Below are 19,093 nucleotides of genomic sequence, written 5' to 3' on the forward strand. Positions count from 1 at the left end.
GTGCTTATAACTAGCGTACTTTTTTGTGGTAAGTATACGGGATGTTGGAGAAAAAATGCGAATTTCATTTTATTTGAATTACATCTGTAAATAGGTTGGTGAACGTCATAACATGCATGCACATTGTAGGGAACATTGAAGTGCAGGTATGCTATAGCAGGTGGTTGTGAATAACGACAAGTGAAAAGAAGCATGTCACAACGAAGAACACTGGAGATGTGATCGAGTTCAGGACACAGCACAGATTGATTTCTCCCTGCTATCTTTAATATGCCTGTAAGAGGAGGTCATGGAATACTTAGTAAAGAGGAGGAAAAACAACCTTGAAGACAACACAGTTGTGGAAGAGGAATCCCTTTCTTCCGTTCTCCAGGAGCGGAATGGATATGACTTGCGAGAAGCCGAACTTCGGGTTAGGCTGGTTTGACGCAGGCTTCTTGAAGGCTTCGTCGGCATTTACAGCTTCCGCTGGGTTTAATTGAAAACTCCGGCTGGCTGCTTCCTCTTGCTGGTTGATAAGAATGACTAGGATCTGAAAAAGAGAAAATGGTAGATTTTTTAGACAAAAAAGCAAAAAGTGGCACACCTAAAGTGCTGTCTTAGGGAAAGTTTAAATTTGTGGTCGGGTACTTACTTGGGCGAAGCAGCGCAGATATCTTTGGTTAGCAACAATGGTATTAAAGATAATTACGTGTTGATGAGAACCGTCACTCTCCAGGTATAAGAGGAAAGCTGCTATTGAGGTATTTCATTCATTAAAACTTTCTGCGCCTCAACCACCATCAGTACTATATCAGAAATGCTGGAGACTGCGCAAAATAGAAAAAAAATTAGTTTCGAACCCTCATTTACCGTTCGCGCCAAGAGGTATGCGACGCTATGCAAGAGTATGTGACGTGGAACGGAGGTCGCATGCGTTAATACAGAAGCGACAACAACGGACCGTTATACACAAGAGGAGATGACAATATAAAAGACATCGGTGCCACATTAGCCTAACAAGGCCAGTAAATATTCCCTGCCCGGTCAGTCACGTACTTGGGAGAAAGCTTCATTGAATCATAGAAAAAAAACAAGGCTCAGGTATCTTTGTTTCAGCTTTGTTTCCACCATCAGCATCACGAACTTTTTTTGTCCTATCCCATTTTCTTGCGCTTTGAGGATGGACAGTTACTTAAATATTAATGTGTCCAAAATGCTTTATGAAAAAAAAAAATTGTTTCTTTCTCCTGCCACCATTGAGGAATTACAGCTGTAGCACACTTTCGCTCTAGGAGTTTACTATGGACAACAGTAAGACGACCACTGAGCTAATGCAAGGAGCGGTGGTAAAAAAATAGGGCTTTAAGGCCTGCAGCGTGGACAGCAATGATGAAAAGATTACTAGCGTGCGCGAGCGATGGCTTCGCTACAAGGGGGTGCTCTTGCTTCGCGCAGAAAAGATGATGGCGTCCAGGATTCAATAGCTGAATAATCCTACGGTGATTACCTTCGTATTGATTCTGACTATACATTCTGTTCGCGACAATACGCAAACCTGCAATTTTGTTTTGTTGTAAAGATGTCATGACGTCAAAGTGAGCTTTAAGCTCCTGAAGTTGGGGGACGCAAAAATAAAAATTCGATAATAACTCAGATCTTTGCCGTGAATCACGTACTATTAAAACAATCAATACATATTACTAATCCTGCATTAGCGCCAGATTACTCTAAAAATTACACTTTCAGAAAATGTTGCCTTGAAGCCTATGAATGAGAATGAGAGAGGTATTGATCCTAGCTCCGTCTTCCGAGAGTGCAGAAGCGTCTAACGAGCATTGTTCAGGAATATAGTTTCCTGTACAGTAAATCTATCGTCCGAATAGGCTTATGACTGAATTTCATTTTTTTTTTATGTGGCGCTCACCGTATTCTTGAAAGGCCAGGGAAGCATATCGTCGTATTCGCTCCCGTGAATCCTGCACTTGAAAGACAGTTGTGGCGTAGTAACAGCTGCGGAAGGCCGAACGAAGCCAACTAAAAACTCCATCGCATAACCGGGCTTGTTGATGTACACTACACCGGAGGATATCTCCTCTGTTGTCGCCATGGCTCCATTCTTCAAGTGAGAGTACGGCTGCAGTTTCCACAGGTACTGAAAGCCAGGTGTCAGCTGCAAAAGAAGTTGCAGGAAATGCTGCGCAAAATAACCTAGACAAATAACCGCCTCACAGGGTGAAGGAAATACGCTGACAGTGCTGCGCCGTTCTACTCTGTTCATCTTGGCATGTTCTTTACGCTTTTATCACATGCACTTATCACGCAGCTCAACAACCTGCAATTGCTAAAGTGAGAACAATATGTCTGCTAAACTCCTTCTTCCAAGTAAGACTGCAGCATTCATGTGTGGGCTATGAATTAAGCAACTAATTCACTAGCAAACAAAAAAAAAGACCTTCAACAATTCAAGCAATCGCGGTGGCTCAGTGGTTATGGCACTCAGCTGCTGACCCGTAAGGCGTGAGTTCGACTCCCGCCGTGGCGGTCGAATTTCAGTGGAGGCGAAATTCTAGAGGCCCGTGTGCTGCGCGATGTCAGCGGACGTTAAAGATCCCCAGGTAGTCGAAATTTCCGGAGCCCTTCACTACGGCGTCCCTCACAGCCTGAGTCGCTTTGGGACGTTAAACCCAATCAAGCAGAAAGTACAAAAGTAAAAGCAACGAAGTAACCAGTGAACTATATGAATAAATAAAATAAAAAACCAAACAATGAATCAATACAACTTCAACTGAACATACGACTGCGCCAACGTGAATGGTAACGTGAGGTGAGATTCAGTATCTCTCAAAAGGTCGGCAGTGAATTATGGGCAGGTAATGAACAAAAAATACCATGCTGCTCAAGGGAGCCGGAAGTAAATCACGTTTACTGGGGTGTAATCGTGCTTGTACATATGTCACACTGGCCGCCATTTTGAGAGACGAGTTGGAATGTGAAAGCCTGTTCTTTCGTGTAATCTGCTTTTCGCCAGTCGAGGAGGTGGTAGAAAAAAGGTTAGTACTGCGCGAATTAGACACGACAGGAGAAGAGGAACAAACACGACAACACAACAACAACGCACGGCAACACGGTCCAACGTAGAGGCCCTCAAGTCAATACGATCTCAATACATGAAGTCAAAACGAATACGAGAGGGCCTGGTACGGTTACGACTGATCTTCAGACTACTAATCTGAACACTACAAGAGCATATAAAGCAGCTGGTATTGCACACACAAGAAGAAAATGTTTAGAAGAAAAATATTGTATGGAGGAAAGAAAACGTCTAGTAGAAAAACGCTTCTAGGATTCGTCCGTCCATAGAGGTAACTCCAGAAACCTAAAGGGTTGTGTGAATAGTACTTTCTCAAAATAGAATAGAATACATATAGCGTAGCTTCGTTAACAAACTGAATACAAATATAGTAGTGATAGAATTGAATGGAATATCTTTACGAATACTAGATACTTCTGCGAATATTTATACAAAACGCGCCATTTATTCTAATGGCGGCACAGTTTTATTTTCTGTTGACAAGGTCGGGCTTTTTTATGACGTCCACCTGTCGAAAAGTGTCGCCAGAGCACTGGGTCCATCTAATCCCATTTAATACACCAGGAAGGTGCTTCCTATAGGTGCCAGAAATTAGCTATAGCTGTCTTCCATAGGGGTACAAAAAACTAAGACAGTGTCAACTCTATGACCATCATGTCACAGGTAAATGTAATCATATCCTACGACAGCTGATGACAGTGAATAAATAAGCGGTATGTCTCAGTCGGTGACAGGGCCGAGAGCTACTTAAGAGCCACGGCCTCCGAGACCGGACATCAAAGTAGGCGTTTCTAAACCTTGCGAAACCCTTTTAGAATTAATGTATGGACATTATGAACAGTGCCTCACGAATATACCCCGCCGTCGAGCTTAACACTTTATCCCGCGCAGACCAATCGCGGCAGTTGAGGGAGTTGGAGTGAGCCCTGTTTTCAAGATCGTCGAGAAATCAATGGGGTGCCTTTTTCAAACTTGTGCCGCTCATTCGAAAACTACTCAAAAGCTTTCAAGCATACTCGATTCATTTGAAATAGTTTTAGACGTCCAACTATTGGTTTGCTCTGCGAATCAAACAGGAGCAATAGAGATAGATTCGTTCTTCAAAGATTTCGAATATTCGGCACCCCTAGAAACTACGCATTAAACTTGATGTGTTCACGGCCGGGAAGGTGGATTCGGCGATAGAAATACTAGTATTTATCAAGGCACAATAATGTTAAAAGCGCCTGCGTTAGTTAAAAACGCGCATTGTACTATTCGTTTAGCTGCATCGGCCAAACACCGATAACTCAGAAGTGCAGAGAACGAAAACTTAGTTCCAAATATGCGGACTTAGAGGAGCCCCTTTAAAGTTACTCCATGTTGACTGAGCCAGACCATCAAGTCAGAAAAACAATGTTTCAATTCAGCGAGTTACATTTCACAACACTCAATTATACAATCCGAATCACAAAAAGAATATTGTAATAAAATAGAAAATATAAGGTGGACAGGTTTATAGAGAAGGATGTGCCGTAGTCCGTGACAGTACTGGGACATCCTATATGACTAAGTAAACCAGTAGTAAGTAATGAAACACAGCAACTGCAATAAAATTTCAGCACTTCAGCCGTTCTCGCTATTGGCAGCGGTACAGTTAATAAAGAAAAGATGCGAGCAAACAAACAGAGACTTAACAAGTAGCACATAGTTGAAGAAGCCAATTAGGGAAGGAAAAAAGAAATTGGATACGAATGATATAAATTCATACACAACAAAGGAAACACTTCGCCTTTCAGGTTCAGGAACACACACCAAAAGTCCGTACGAAAACGTATGACAACAGGAAAAGTATTCCTAATTTTTGTTGCCTTATTTTAAAGTACAAACAAAAAACGCACCAGCACCTTAGCTTTGAAGCTCATCGAAGCCTTGCTTTGTGACAAACACTATAGAAACCAAATATAGAAATGTAGAATTATATGTAGAAATATAGAAAGATATGTAGAAATATAGCAAGATATAGGAACACTTCCCTTCGTTTTCGTTCTACATAATGTGCTCTGCAATGAGTTTGCTCAGTGAGTCGCGTTTTTTGTCGCAGGGCAATATTAAGCACCTCTACCAGTAACAATAGCCTGCGACTTCATCAATTGCCCCCCCCCCCCCCCCCCACCCCCCTCCCGGCCTCCTTTCTCATCCGACTACTACAGTGCAGTGACGAGTGCCGGACAAATCGCACTACACCGCATTCTGTAAACTGCAAAATTTTGATACGAATGTACGCGTAGGATAACTCCAAAGAAGGTAATTCGTTCACAACTTGTAACCTGAAATGCCTAGTAGAAATGTTTTGAGGAAGGCTTTGTGATGACTGCGCACTTGACTGAGACTGCACAAAATGGCGAAATGCGATGCATTATTATGAAGCAGGATGCCAGCATTATTATGCAGGTGATTTTGTGGGGGTTTGATGTACCAAAGCGACTCAGACTATAAGACACAGCGCACAGAGGGCACCGGAAATTTCGGCCGCCGGGGGTTCTTTAACGTGGACTGACATCGCTCAGTACACGGGCCTCTAGAATTTCACCTCCATCGAAATTCAACAGCCGCGCCTGGGATCGAACCCGAGCCTTTCGAGTCATCAGCCGGGCTTCATAACCACAGAGCCACCGCGGCGGCTATTATGCAAGTATGAGTTGCATGATGGCTAATTGAATAAGGAGTTGTGGCAGATACCAATACGGAGGGGATGAAAATGTTTAGTATCCTCTTGGAATTCGTAAGATATGGGTGCAGGGACATTATGAACCTTGTTGTTCAGGACAATCCAGGTTTCTTTCAGCGGTTTGTGCCAGTCGTATTTATGATTCCTCGAAGAGGAATGACGCGACGTCACCACTTCTTCAGAGAGGCCAGTGTCTGTCCTTTAAGGCTTCCGAAGCGGCTCATGTTGCACTAACCAAACCTCCAGGGAACAAGACGATGCCCACAGTAGTGAGAGCTGGCGTTACAGCCGAACGTTTATTTTTATAGCCTTAATTAACGTACAAATTTATGTACAAAGGCTGAAAGGTTGGTAAGAGGCACCCAATACTGCATGACATCAAATTAACTTCGGCCACAAGCAGTTCCTGAAAGTAAACCGAATCCTAAGTTCACTAACATTTAAGCAGTCCGTCTGCATCGAACTGCAGTTGTAGTGCTCGTAATATAGTCGGCGCGATCTTAAAGAGTAGCAGATCGTCCCAGCCACTCAGCTACCATAGGACGTGCGACTTCATGCAATTTTAAACTTCGTACCAAAGTATCTCACACACAAGCACACTTGCCATTGGTCGTATGAAGTTAACTGGTGAGCAGTGAATGATTATTCATGAAGTTTCTGAAAAACATGCGTTCGATCTCAAGCACCACAAGTACTGTCTCAGTTCTCAGCACTCAATCGCCGAGAGGCCGAATATGTGATTAATTCTGGCAGCGGTAGTGTACACGGCTATTACGTTTGGGCCTAGATAAGCTGTAGAAACTGGGTTATCAAAGCGAGTGTTTGGAACAGTCTGAAAACATAGCGTAAACTGAATACTTATACAACGCTCGTAAATACTGCGCCAGACAACACGCATGCCGAGGTTGATTGTGCACAGTTAAGAAAAAATGCATTCAAAATGCCCTTTGCGTAAGCGAGCAGTATCTACATAACGATTAAACCAGTAGCCTTAATTCGAAACTGATTAAAAAGAATCCAGTCTTGATAAGAAAACAACTTGTAGTGCACACGACAGAAAGTGCCGATGAGCACAGCTTATCTGAATTTCTACCGCATACATTGGCGGAACACAGGTAACTCTAGGCACGATAGATGTGATCCAAATTTCTGGTTGACTCCTCCGAGGTGTCTGAGGTTGACAATAAGGGCATAGATGCAAGTAAGATCTTCTAACTTGGCGAAGACTTAAGGAAGCTGTGGAGCGTTGCTTCAGCCATACCCCTGCTTCCAGATTCTGGTGCTTAGAGTGACTATTCCTTAATTAAAATTCTACACTACACGTGGAAGTGTTCCTAAACAAAGATAATAGCCAATGGCTTAGCTGGATGATCACATCTGGCACAACATTCTTAGCGATGCTTGACTCGCAGCCAAGAATTGTCCCTCTTCTCTCGATAGGCTTTGTTTTTCCATCACCATGGACACCCTTATATTACAATCAAATACAGTTAAAAGCATGCAAAAGGAAAAAAATTCTCGGCACGTACTGGCTCCAAGTGCAGTTCGTGATCTAGTTGCTTGACGGAGTTTTCAGTTTCCTATGAAGAGAAAGAAACACCGGAACAAAATTCGTTAAAAGGCACAATGACCGCACTAAAGAACATAATGTGCGAAAGCTTAAAATATGACTTACAACGATGTGCTCGAAGAGAAGACCCTTGTCCGCATGTTGCAATATTTTCAGATCCTTCAAATGAAAGAGTATGATTTTAAAGTCTTAAGGGTGCTTTTAGGAATTTCTACACACACGTTGTGCAGCTTAAAATCAACTATTGTGAGAGGAATGTTCACTGGCATCTCTACCGTATAAACAGTGCTGGATCTCAGAAAAGTGGAGCAGTAAGAACATGTTTTGCTTGTAAAGCTTCGAGTAAAATTAAATACTGAAATTTTTATTTTGATGAAATATAAAGCTTGATCCACATGCAAATCAGTAGTCACCATAGAGCTGACTGAAAACATGTGCGCAGGCATGTGGCCATATTCGGTTACAGCAATGTTCGCAGCTTGCAGTGCAGCCGCACAAACAATCGTCTTGATGTTGTGAAGGAAATGAATAAAAGCCCATTAGAGGTGCACCAAATAAGGCAACGCAATAATGGTTTTGGATGGATACCGCACCTCCTATATATTTCGAATTTTTTCATATCTCTCCAAAGTGAGTTTCTGCAAATTTTGTCTAAGCAATTCATTAAAGAGTAACTTGTGCATTTCTTTTTTTCGCAGGATTTTATAATTGCCTCCTGAGAAGTCGTTTGATAGGATTTGGATTCCTACTTAGCAGCCACTTTTCTACGATACTTAGTTTTGTTGTCATCGTTGCTTCGCTTTTTTGTGTGATCCAAGCTGAATTGTCAAGCTGAATGAATGGTGAAGCTGAATTGAAGCGTTACTTGTAAAACAGATTGGTCACCTGAACCTCACACTTCAGGTCGTTCAATGCTTTTTCCAGCGTAACCCGATGATTGAACTCAGCGGTGGCTTCTTTCTCGAGGTCCTCCTGTTTCATGCAGAGAAGGTGGCATAAAACTATGTAGTGCAATATGTGCGACAGCTTTCGCTGTTTTAAACATTTAAGTAGGAAGCTAACTGTGAAAAATATTTACCATCTTAGTTACCAGGTGCCTTATTTTCTCCTCGTACATTTCTGCCACCATCTTTTTTTCTTGCTCAATGGTTTTCTTCAGTCGCTGAGAAAAAAATTAAAAGAGATTAGGGTTCACTCTGTAGAAAGCCACATCACTCTAGAAACACATAGTAATTTTATCCTATCCAACTCTCCCATTTTCAATTTGTTGGGTTTTGTCTTTATGTGGTTTAACGTCCAGAAGCGACTGAACCTATGAAGGACGCCATTGTCGATAACTCCGGATAATTTCGACCACATTGGGCTCTTTAACGTGCACTGACTTCGCATATTACACGGGCCGCTAGCATTTCGCCTCCATTGAAATGCGACCGCCGCGGCCGTGGTCGAACACGTGTCTTTCAGGTCAACAGCAGAGCACCATAACCACTAAGCCGCCCCGGCGGCTGTATCCTAATGTGCTCACAAGAAATTCATCGCCTGTGCTCTCTTGCTATTTTGGGTGAAATTTATAGTCACTAAATGCATGGAAACACAAAATGATATTATGCACGACAAAAATTAAAAGATAGAATTCATGCTGGGTTGCAGAATATTTAGGGCTACGGGCTCTGTTCAGACGCCTCCATAAGAATAGCAGATTGCCCACATAATAATAATTAAAAGTTTTTGCATAAAGAGAGGATAAAAAATTATTGCATAAAAACGCGGCGTATTTAGAGGCTTCTATAAGCTTGACGAAAATGTTCAAGTGCCTTGCGGCGCTGGACATTTGAATGTCGAGCGTACCGTGAGAACAGCCATGCCTATGTATGTAGTTCGGTGGCTTCTCTTACCGCGTTGTCGATTTGCAGACGGCGGATTGCTTCAACGAGAACAGTACTGTGGCTGCTATCTGACATGTGATTTGCCATGGATCTTCTTTGTGTCTGAAATGGATGTATCTTACGTAAACATCCGTCCAGAAAGCGGACAGCAGAGCTTTTTTCACATATACAGCGTTTACAGCGCACCGGAGCTTCTGATCGCACCATTCCCAGAACTCTCCTCACTGCGCATGTATAAAAATATGGCGTTTTGACTTCTTAATAGCTTTGATATTACGTGGTTGTAGAGCCATTTTAGATGCCCGAGCGCAATAATCGTGACTACCCAGGGGGCTAATCTTGTAGCGTGTAAATGGTACATGAATGAATTGCTTATGTAGGTAGAGTTACCAATTTCTGACTGCTAGAGTCTGGCCGCTCACGCTTCCGTGACTGGAGATCAAGTTTGTTATCTAGAGTGATAAAAAACAAAACTCAGTGCTGTCATGCGGGGTCCAAGAAGCAAGAGAACCGTAGTTCCTTTCTCCGCCAATTTGAAGATGTGCTTACTGCAGAAAACTTCAAAGCATGACCCCCAGAGCACAAAATGACGATTAAGCCTTAGTGCACTACAATTCTTTTAGAATGCTTGAAGTGTTTGCCATTGTAGGCAAAAAAGAATACCATATCTTCGTTTTGTTTCCTATTCTTGTTTGCTATGCAAGGCCAGTTCTGAAATCTCGAGAGCTCTATCAATTTGTTGCAACAGGAAAAACGCTGTACTGGCAAAATGCAACCTCAAGCCAGGTTGGAGATAGGAGGTTCAATACAAGCTTGTCATGTTTCACATTTTGAAACAAACACTAAAATGTCACGTGGTACCTCTCGAAGATGTGATGAAAACGGCGCGACGAAAGAGGACAAAAGTAGAACACGCAGGAGAAGACCAGCGCCTCCATTCATACATCTTCAAGTATGAAACAACTAGTCAAAGCAAGAGTTTTACTTGGGCATGTCTCCATTCTATTTGATTCTTAAGAATAAGCCACTTAATTTCGCTGAATATTGCACTTTGCTTACAACATGCCGAAGACAAGCAATATTTTAAAAGAAATGTTCGGTAGTACTGATTGCAAAGCATAAATATTGTTTATGGGGGTTTGACGTCCCAAAGCAAATCAGGGTGTGATGGACGCCGTGGTGAAAGGCTCCGGAAATTTTATCCACCTGGGGTTCTTCAATGTGCACTGATATCGCACACCGCACATAGGCCTCTAGAATTGCACCTCCATCGAAATTTGACTGCCGCGGCTGGGATCGATCCCGCGTCATTCGGGTCAGCAGCCGAGCGTCACTGAGCCGTCACGGTGGCTAACATTGCCCAAAATAACGGGCAATTTTTTTGGAGCGATAGCTATATTACGGTAGCATTTCGAGCCTTCAGCATGGCGGTGCCGCCACTCTGTCACGTGGTGCGAAGCAGCTGCCGACGGCGCGGCGCCGTGGCTGATCACATGATGCGGAGCAGCTGCTGCTGCCGGCGGCGCGGTGCGCTGACGAAAGCGCGCAGCAACAGCTGTGCGCATGCGCCGTGTCAAGTGGGACGAAGATGAAGAAGGAACGCCCAGAGAAACTGAGCGGTGAAAGACTGACTTTGCAATTCAACCGAGCAAGTCCCACTCGGCCAGCAGCAGCTATCGTGTCACTCTAGGTTTAGCAAGAGCTAAACCACCGCCATTTATTTTTTTACCGTTACAGCTTTTTACTTGAAAAACAGTGAGATGTACGAGCATATGATCTCTGTGTGTAGCTTCTTCACAAAAAAAGACATATGTGATAAAAAAACACTTTCATAAAAATTCAGTAGCCGACCAATAATTATTTTGTTAATTTATGGAGCGAGAGTGCATTTCGATTTCGAATGCCGCCAACTTCAAACGCGAGCCAAATTATCAAATTATAAGTGCAGAAACTTTGGTACAATATATCAAAAGCGAAAAATTCCCCTCTGAAAGCTCGTGAAGTTTGATTTTCCCGCGTAGCTCACTTAAAACGGCGTTGTCACATTTGTATTGAACCAGACACAGACGCAGTTTGTGTACTTTACGTTGCAGAAGAAGCTAACGTGATTTCAGCGCGCTACCACGTGAAGCAACGCATTTCTTCAATCGTACGCGGGCACGTCATCTTACAATCTTTTGAATGCGCACATGTGATGCTTGATATTTAGGCCCTCAATGTGACAGCATGGTATGAAAGCTGTCGCAAGGAAACATTTTGAAAGCTGAGCCCTGACTCCTCAGGAGAACTTAGTAAGACGTTCTATCGTTCAGTAAGCATGGACTAGATTGCGGAACGGAGTGATTTATTAGGGAAGGCTTGTGAACTGTAAAAGATCAACAGTTGGGACATATGGGGAGGAAAGCTTCATAGGGAACCGCACCTGGGGGCTTGCAAAAAGGCCCGGCGTTAATTAATTTTTGCTCCCTTTGCAAAGAGGTATGCAACTTGTGGTGATGAGAAAAATTTGTGCTGGCGAGGCTTACAGGAATGGTTGTGCAGTGCTAGCTAGACTGAAGCGTTCCACCATCCATATTCAGCGACTATACTGTATGCGGCATGAATTTAGCATTCAGAAGATTCCTCAACCACATGAAATCTTTCATCTTCTGCGGGGACCGCTGATCTGGTCGCAGAATAGGCTTCGGGGTGCTAATGTTGCGCCATCGTTATCGGTTTGTGACTACTTGACTGAAGAGTAGTTCTTTGCTGGGCAGAACACTGGGAACTAGTAACGGCAGTCATTCGTTTGCAGAAAGGTCAGGTGAGAGGAACACCTAATGAATTGGGCAGTACGTTCAGCCACGCCAGTAACAGTGGCGGGTCTCTATTTTTTACGATCATAACGACACCATAATAGAACCATAATTGATTTCTATAAGGAATGAATCAGTGATGAACGGCGTCAATGCGGATCTCTGGGAAAAACAGTACGAAATTTTATCAGCAAGTACATCTGCCGTACATGCTCGTGGCATTTGCTAGAATCTTTAAGAAACGTAGAGAACGGGGTGAAATTGATGATACTGTTAGTCCTGGATATTTGTTCAACTAGCGAGTAGCTGGAGACGTATAGTACTTGTCTTAGATGTGTTGTCATGGGCGATGTCTTCGCACATTGCATCCGCACGTCAGTCAGTCATTAGTCTGCCTTATACAGTAGCCACTTCTACAACTGGATTCTTTTGCGTTCAGTATAACGAGCAGTGACTTCGCCTGCACTATCGGGGTGTTACATTACAGCACTGGAATTGCCAATTTACATTGGAATTTTCTCTTGACGGATGATAGATGGCATGGATGTTTGCTTGGTTAGAAACTTGCATTGGAGACCCCCAGTCATCTAAACTGCTCCTAAACTGATTGTGGTGGGCTTCGAAAAATTGGGAGCACTATTTCAACAAAACCTCCAGCCAGTTGTTGTGGTTGCCTCAAGAGCGATGGCACATACCCACGGTGGGGCATTGGCCAAGGTTTGGTGCAATTTCAAACAGGATAAAATTCATCCAGGTTTATCTAAAGCGGCAAATAAATATAAATATAAGAATCTGTGAATACAATTAACAAATTTTAAGAGATCCTGAGGAAGTCGGAATGAAAGTCGAGGAAACAAGGCGGAAATCAATAAATAAAATAAAAATAGATTAAAAAGGCTTCATCACCATCGTCGTACTCTTGGCCTCTTGTTGCTAAGAGGCGCGTTGAAAAGAACAAAACCCGACAGCACCTTGAACACCTAGGTAAAGTGTTCAAGCCGGACGGTAATTCACTCGGTTGGAAAAAAGAGGCTAAGAGCAAGCCAAGACTACGATCTCTTATGAAAGTAACATTTAACCTACACTGCGTATATATCAATCTAAGCTGACGTTCATCAATATAAAGTATTGCCTGCTTTGGGTACCAAATTCTACTGATTAAAAGTATTTCTGCTTACCTTAAAATCACAACCAAGGTCTTTAAATGGGCAGAACACTGGCATTTGAGGACATCGAGGGTAGTGTTCTCGCTCGAGCTGGAAGGAAAAACACCACGGAAAAAGTACAGTAAATGTTTACAAAATTCGTATGCAGAGTGAAAGCACGGCGTAAGATGGCAGGTGCTGCCCCCGGTGGAACCTGTGCGACCAAGGTTGGTCTCGGGCAGATAGGAAGAAAACGTTGCACGATTCTGATCGAGTCAGAACCACCGGATTAGTTCTTTCGCACTTAAAATGTACTCGACACCTCTTCATGCGCCTATATCACTCACAGAAAGAGTGCTAGTTCAGCCGTTTGAACGATCGGGGGAACTGGTTTATGGTTTATGAGGGTTAAACGTCCCAAAGCGACTCAGGCTATGAGAGACGCCGTAGTGGAGGGCTCCGGTAATTTCAACCCCCTGGGGTTCTTTAACGTGCACTGACATCGCACAGCACACGGGCCTCTAGAATTTCGCCTCCATCGAAATTCGACCGCCGCGGCCGGAATCGAACCCGCGTCCTTCGGGCCAGCAGCCGAGCGCCGTAACCACTCAGCCACCACGACGGCTCCCCGATCGGGGGAACTGATAATCGCTTCTTCAGACAGAGCACAATACCAGAGCGTATGAGGAGCTCCACTACTCTAGGCAACATGAAGGAATTGTTCAATTAAAGGGCTTTACTGTGAAAATGCTGCTAATGCAACAGATGTGAAAACTGCCAACAGAAGGAGGTAAAACTCTGGCCGGTAAATATTTTCTTCCATAGTTAAATAGCATATGCAGCTATTTTGCATTTTTTTCTTTTTTTTCCATAAAGCACAAAGTCACCACTCATTAAGGGCGTATAAAATAAGCACATTTGTCAAAGCGCTAGGACAGGCCGGCTGCCTTCAGAGTGAGTACAGAGTGGCGTTTCGCATGTTCCAAGGAAGGAGAGGTATCAGCGCTCGAGGTCGAATAGTATATTGTATCTCAGTTAACATCATTGAGTGACATGGACGTGAGACTAATTGTTTCGTGGTCAAATGAATTGTCAACTAGATACCCGCTCCTTTATCAGTGAATAGTAATCAGCTCCGGGCAGCATTCCATGCGCGTCCGGCTCGATAAGCGCTCAGTACACATTCACTGATGTATAACTTTGCACTGTAGCTGTGTAATTTTTCACGTGTTGTTTATTAGAAATGTGGTATCATAGTATTTGTGAAGCTTTGCCGATTGTATTTGATATCTGCAACAGATGTGTTAAATAATTATCAACAGGCTTAGGCTTTCCTAATGTTGATATATGTGAGAATATGAGATATCACTTCGTTCGTGGGTAGTATTACGACTCTTTATTAAATTCGTGAGGCGTGGACCACCCGAAGTCGAGCCGGCAATACGATCAGTGACTCTAGCGAGAGGGACAACAACCAGCGTAATTGAGAAACAGGACGTTTAGAAAAGATCAGCTGCCTGTCGTCGTTCTCACTTCCGACCGCCTGCTTATTGAAGATTTTGTTTTGTTTGCGAGAATATTTTTTGGCAGCGCTGTTAATGAATGTCTGCGAGCTAACGAGATATAAGAAACCGCTAAGTGTCATTGCATGATTTTTCTGGTGGCAGCAGTGCAGAATGCTTACACGGTTAAAACTCGATTTAACGACGTGGAGCGCAGCCACGAATTTGTTCGTTAAACCGCGAAATTAGTAATATAGAGGAAGGCATTTTTCAGCCCTTCAAAATCAAAATCCTAACGTGGCGGCATCCAAAAGCAACCGTATCGTATCGTTTTTTCCAATAGCCGCGCCTGCGCGTATTAAAGGTCGACAAAGGCGGCCTGAATTACTTGTGCACGAAAGCGTAGTGTGGTAATACGGATGTTATGGCAAAGTGGGAAGCGTAGCCGACTGCCGAGGCCGTTGTTTCGTGCAGTGGTGCAGCTTGCAGCCGCCTCAAAACGAAACCATGTGCGTTACTTAAGCTGCTTCATGTTACTGCTGGCAGGCTGCCAACAATCTCCGAGTCATCGCGGGAAAAATAAGTCAGAAAAAAACGTCTTTTTTATTCATTTCTTCTCTGAAGAAGTTCGTTAAATCGAGTAGAGTGGTTTTTTTTCTTTGTTTGGGGCTATTGAGAACACTGAAACCTATGGGTACTTACTGGAGAATCAAAATTAGTTCGTGCAATCAGGAACTGCATAAAATCGAAACGAAAAATCGTGTTTCGTTAGATCGCTTTTTAGAGCAGAAGTAAGGCCATGTTCTTATTTTCTACTTATCTGTCACTGGTTAACAAAGTTATTGTTTAAGCTAAGAAGACTAACTTGTCTTATTGTTTTGTGAGGAGCTGCTAGTTTGGCAGTGTACCTTTTTTAGTTTTAACTTCACGTGGTTGTTGCATTAACACTGGTATGTTGTATAAGAGATTCCGGTCTGTTGATTTTCTTGCATAATGAGCTAACAAAATAAATCTCTCGATATAAGAACTGTACTTGAGTCGTTACTGTTCTTAGGAGCTGTGGAAATAATTTGACACGGTTGTAGACTGAAACAGTACAGAATCCCTGTATGATCGGTGTTACCTATCGACCAGTGCAAGGACGGTTTCACTGGCAGAAGAGACCTGCTATTTCTGCATGCCTGTAAAGGAAGGAACAAGCATGCGGCCAGAAACGTCTGGCGAACGTCTGGCGACATTCACAGCACCTCAAACGGCACAGAAGTATCTCTGCGCCATGTGTCGACAGCTCACTTGAAAATGACAGTCATGATCAAAATAAACAGAAAAAACCAAAATCCTGCATGTTTCGAGTACAGTGTCAATCTCCAAAAAGAAGTTACCTGCGCGTAAGTTTTGAACTCTTGTCCGCAGTGTCTGCACGTTCCTGGACGCTGGCCGCAGTTGGCTTCATGTCCCTAATGAATAAGAGTAACATTATAAAGGGCACGGGCATAAATTATGCGACTCAAGTCGATGAATACCTTCTGAAAAACTTGTTTTTACATATCTCAAAGAAAAAAAAAGTAAATGATGGCCTTAAAAGTATCTTGAAATGATTTCAATGTTCATATTCTAGTGCAACAGCTCTGTAGAGGTGGTCTCTAAGTATATCAGTCAAATTTGAAAGCTCTGCGCGGACCCTATAACGCAGAAATAATTTTTAAACACCGCTGCTTGCAGTGGCTCGCAAACGATTAGGGCGACACACCTCTCCGTGCGCCCCCTACACCGATGACGTCAGTGGGCAGAAAAACGAGCCTTCATGCTTGCCCCGTCTGCCCACTGACGTCATCGGGAAAGGGGACGTGCGGCGAGGTGTGTCGCCCAAATCGGTTGTGAGCTACTGCGGGCGACGATTTTTAAAAATTTCTAAATTATAGGGTCCATGCAGAGCTTTCAAATTTGACTCGAATACCCTCAAAGCCACCTCTACCGATTGTTTGGACTACTATATGCCCATCTAAATTATTTCAGGGCCCCTTTAATGCAACTGTTTAATCTGAAAATAAAAAAGTAGGTTGAAAAGGAGGCTTACTAAGTGTTTTATGCAAAGGAAAGCCCTGCTATCCAAGATAATGGAACAAAGACTCGGATAGTTATCCATAGCACAATGTAGACCATAGCAGGCCCAAGGAGGAGATTAAAGGCGAGAAAAAGAGAGAATAGGTGCATAAGTGGCCAATAGTAGTTCCCAAGAAGAAACCAATTAAAGTATGGAGCCAAGGACAAGCTTCGATATCATCTCTGCTGTCTTAGAATCATAAGGGTCGCTGGTTGCATTGGGTTAGCGTTGGATGAAAAAAAGAAATGTTAACATGTTGACTGTGGCGTCAATGCACATTAAAAGGTGTGATTTTTTTATTAGCTGTGATATTAGTGTAAAAACCCATCCGCCGACATCCCGAAAGAAATATTGTGCCAAGCTAACCTAACATCGGAATTCGTCCTTCAAAGCGCACAACATTTGGGCGCCTAGCTTTCTTATTTTGGAAGTCAAGGATTCGCTTTTGAGGCATTTACCTTGGCTGAATCGTGGTACATTTCACTGCAGTGTTTTCTGAAGGGGATGACAAGACACGCAAGATAAGAAGGTTCATAAGGTATGGACCTAGCTGCCTCCCATTGAACCGTTTCCATGTGTGTATTATTAAAATATTTTATGAATACTCATGGATACAGTGGATTTGTTGCAATGATTGACGAATTAGAGAAAAGTTTATCCTCATTAGTTTCATTCTTTTTTGTTCAAGAAAAGGAAGGTTCTAACAATAACGAGACAATTGAAGGAATAAAAACTTCACCCACATTGGTGTGCTGTTATTTTAGTGGCTTTTTATATTTTTACCTTGAAATCCAGTTATATTTGTAACTTACACATATTTAGTTTAACAAATATCTTTATCTCTTTAGTTGTTCGCAAGGACGCTGCTGTATGAAAGCTGCTTACCCCACTGCATCATGAGTGAATGCTTTTAGAGCGGCTGATTTGGAACATCGCATCCGCCCTTGCACGAATCGCGCCTGTTGCTTTCCAACTCTTTGTGTGTGAATGAAAATCGAACGGTATGAACCTGCGCACAAATGAACTTCTATTTCATAACTTTCAGCAGAACAATATTTGCAAAAATATGTGCTGTGCTCAACCTTTAAAAATTGAAGGCTTGGTTTCCGGATTACTGCGTGAGCAGAGGTTTTCATAATGAAGCGATAACGATATAAATTATTTTTTCTTTCCACGATGGGCAATTGGTGGAAGAACAAGTGACATGGAAAGTATCCATTTTGTTGGAGAGAGATATTACATAGCTTCAATCGACTCAAGCATCTTTGATCACTTTTGTCTCATTTGTTGCTTATTTCTCTTCACTCATTTCTACAACTGCTGGTATCTGTGTAAGAAAATCCATGGAGTGAAACCACCATGGTTCCTTTAGGATGCTTGCTTTTTTTGTATGACAGCTATATGGGCATCCGCTCTTCAGTACTGGTAAAGATTAAGCGTTATGCATAGAACAATAATATTTATTGTAATATATAGCCTTGGTATCATGAAAGCAGGCTGAATGACGTGTTAAGCATAATCTGTACTTGGGACAAAAGGTGAGAAATGAACACGAGCACAGAGAAGACCGTTGGTGTGAGTACAACGGAATAAAAAAGACCACGTTTACTTATAAAATTGACGATGTCATTCTAAACGAAGACACCGAGTTCAGGTACTTGTGCTACTAGCATGATCAGAGCAGGTGAGCACATTCAATCGAGGTCTATGATAAGGTGATTAGAAAGCTTGGCTGCACCGAAACAAATTGTGACGCCGCGCCTGATGTAAGGTTTACTGGTACAAAATGACAGTCCTACTAATATTTATTCGTGCAAGCTACGTCTACCTGCAATACAATGAGTTTTTTTTTGACAAGTGAACAGGTTAAGAATAAAGCTTTTAAGTTCACATATAATGCTCATTCTCGAATGCAGCCAGTTTCAGATGTAGGAAAAAAAGGTTGATTCAACTGACTGCACGTAATACAATCAATCTCAATAATATTTTATCGTCTATGATATCTTCCTTGGCTATTACAATGTGTTGCTCTAGAGATGCGTTGCAGTAGACACCTCCACGCAGGTAAACACCTAACACTCAAAATATATTAAATCAATGAATAAAAGGCAGATTATTTTGTTTTTTTTTTCTCGCGAGGACAATCGATGAGTGAAACAAACTGCAAAATGAAATTATCAGGTCTGAGTTTTGAAGCTGCATTGGGGGATTATTCTAACAATACTTGAAAGCACTTTCTACACAAAGCTCGTTAAATGCTACTGTTAAGTGTGTACGTTGCTTGCCTCTCTTCATTTCAGTGCATATC

At 42.6% G+C, this 19,093-nt stretch overlaps 1 protein-coding gene across 2 annotated transcripts in view; it reads right to left on the reverse strand.

Moving 5' to 3' along the window:
• Positions 1-222: 222 nt before the first annotated feature.
• LOC144104312 (TNF receptor-associated factor 6-like) overlaps positions 223-19,093 on the reverse strand; it is a 39,163-nt gene continuing 20,292 nt past the window's right edge. For both annotated transcript variants that reach the window (XM_077637228.1, XM_077637229.1), the window contains exons 5-13: positions 16,064-16,138; positions 13,213-13,290; positions 9,249-9,341; positions 8,432-8,515; positions 8,239-8,325; positions 7,459-7,512; positions 7,313-7,363; positions 1,907-2,152; positions 223-532 (exon numbers count right to left, since the gene is read on the reverse strand). In XM_077637228.1, the coding sequence (XP_077493354.1) occupies positions 299-532; positions 1,907-2,152; positions 7,313-7,363; positions 7,459-7,512; positions 8,239-8,325; positions 8,432-8,515; positions 9,249-9,341; positions 13,213-13,290; positions 16,064-16,138 (1,002 nt within the window). In that variant the 3' untranslated portion in view covers positions 223-298. The remainder of the gene's footprint in view (positions 533-1,906; positions 2,153-7,312; positions 7,364-7,458; positions 7,513-8,238; positions 8,326-8,431; positions 8,516-9,248; positions 9,342-13,212; positions 13,291-16,063; positions 16,139-19,093) is intronic.

The sequence above is a fragment of the Amblyomma americanum genome, chromosome 9 (assembly GCF_052857255.1).
Source record: "Amblyomma americanum isolate KBUSLIRL-KWMA chromosome 9, ASM5285725v1, whole genome shotgun sequence".
Lineage (NCBI taxonomy): Eukaryota > Metazoa > Arthropoda > Arachnida > Ixodida > Ixodidae > Amblyomma > Amblyomma americanum.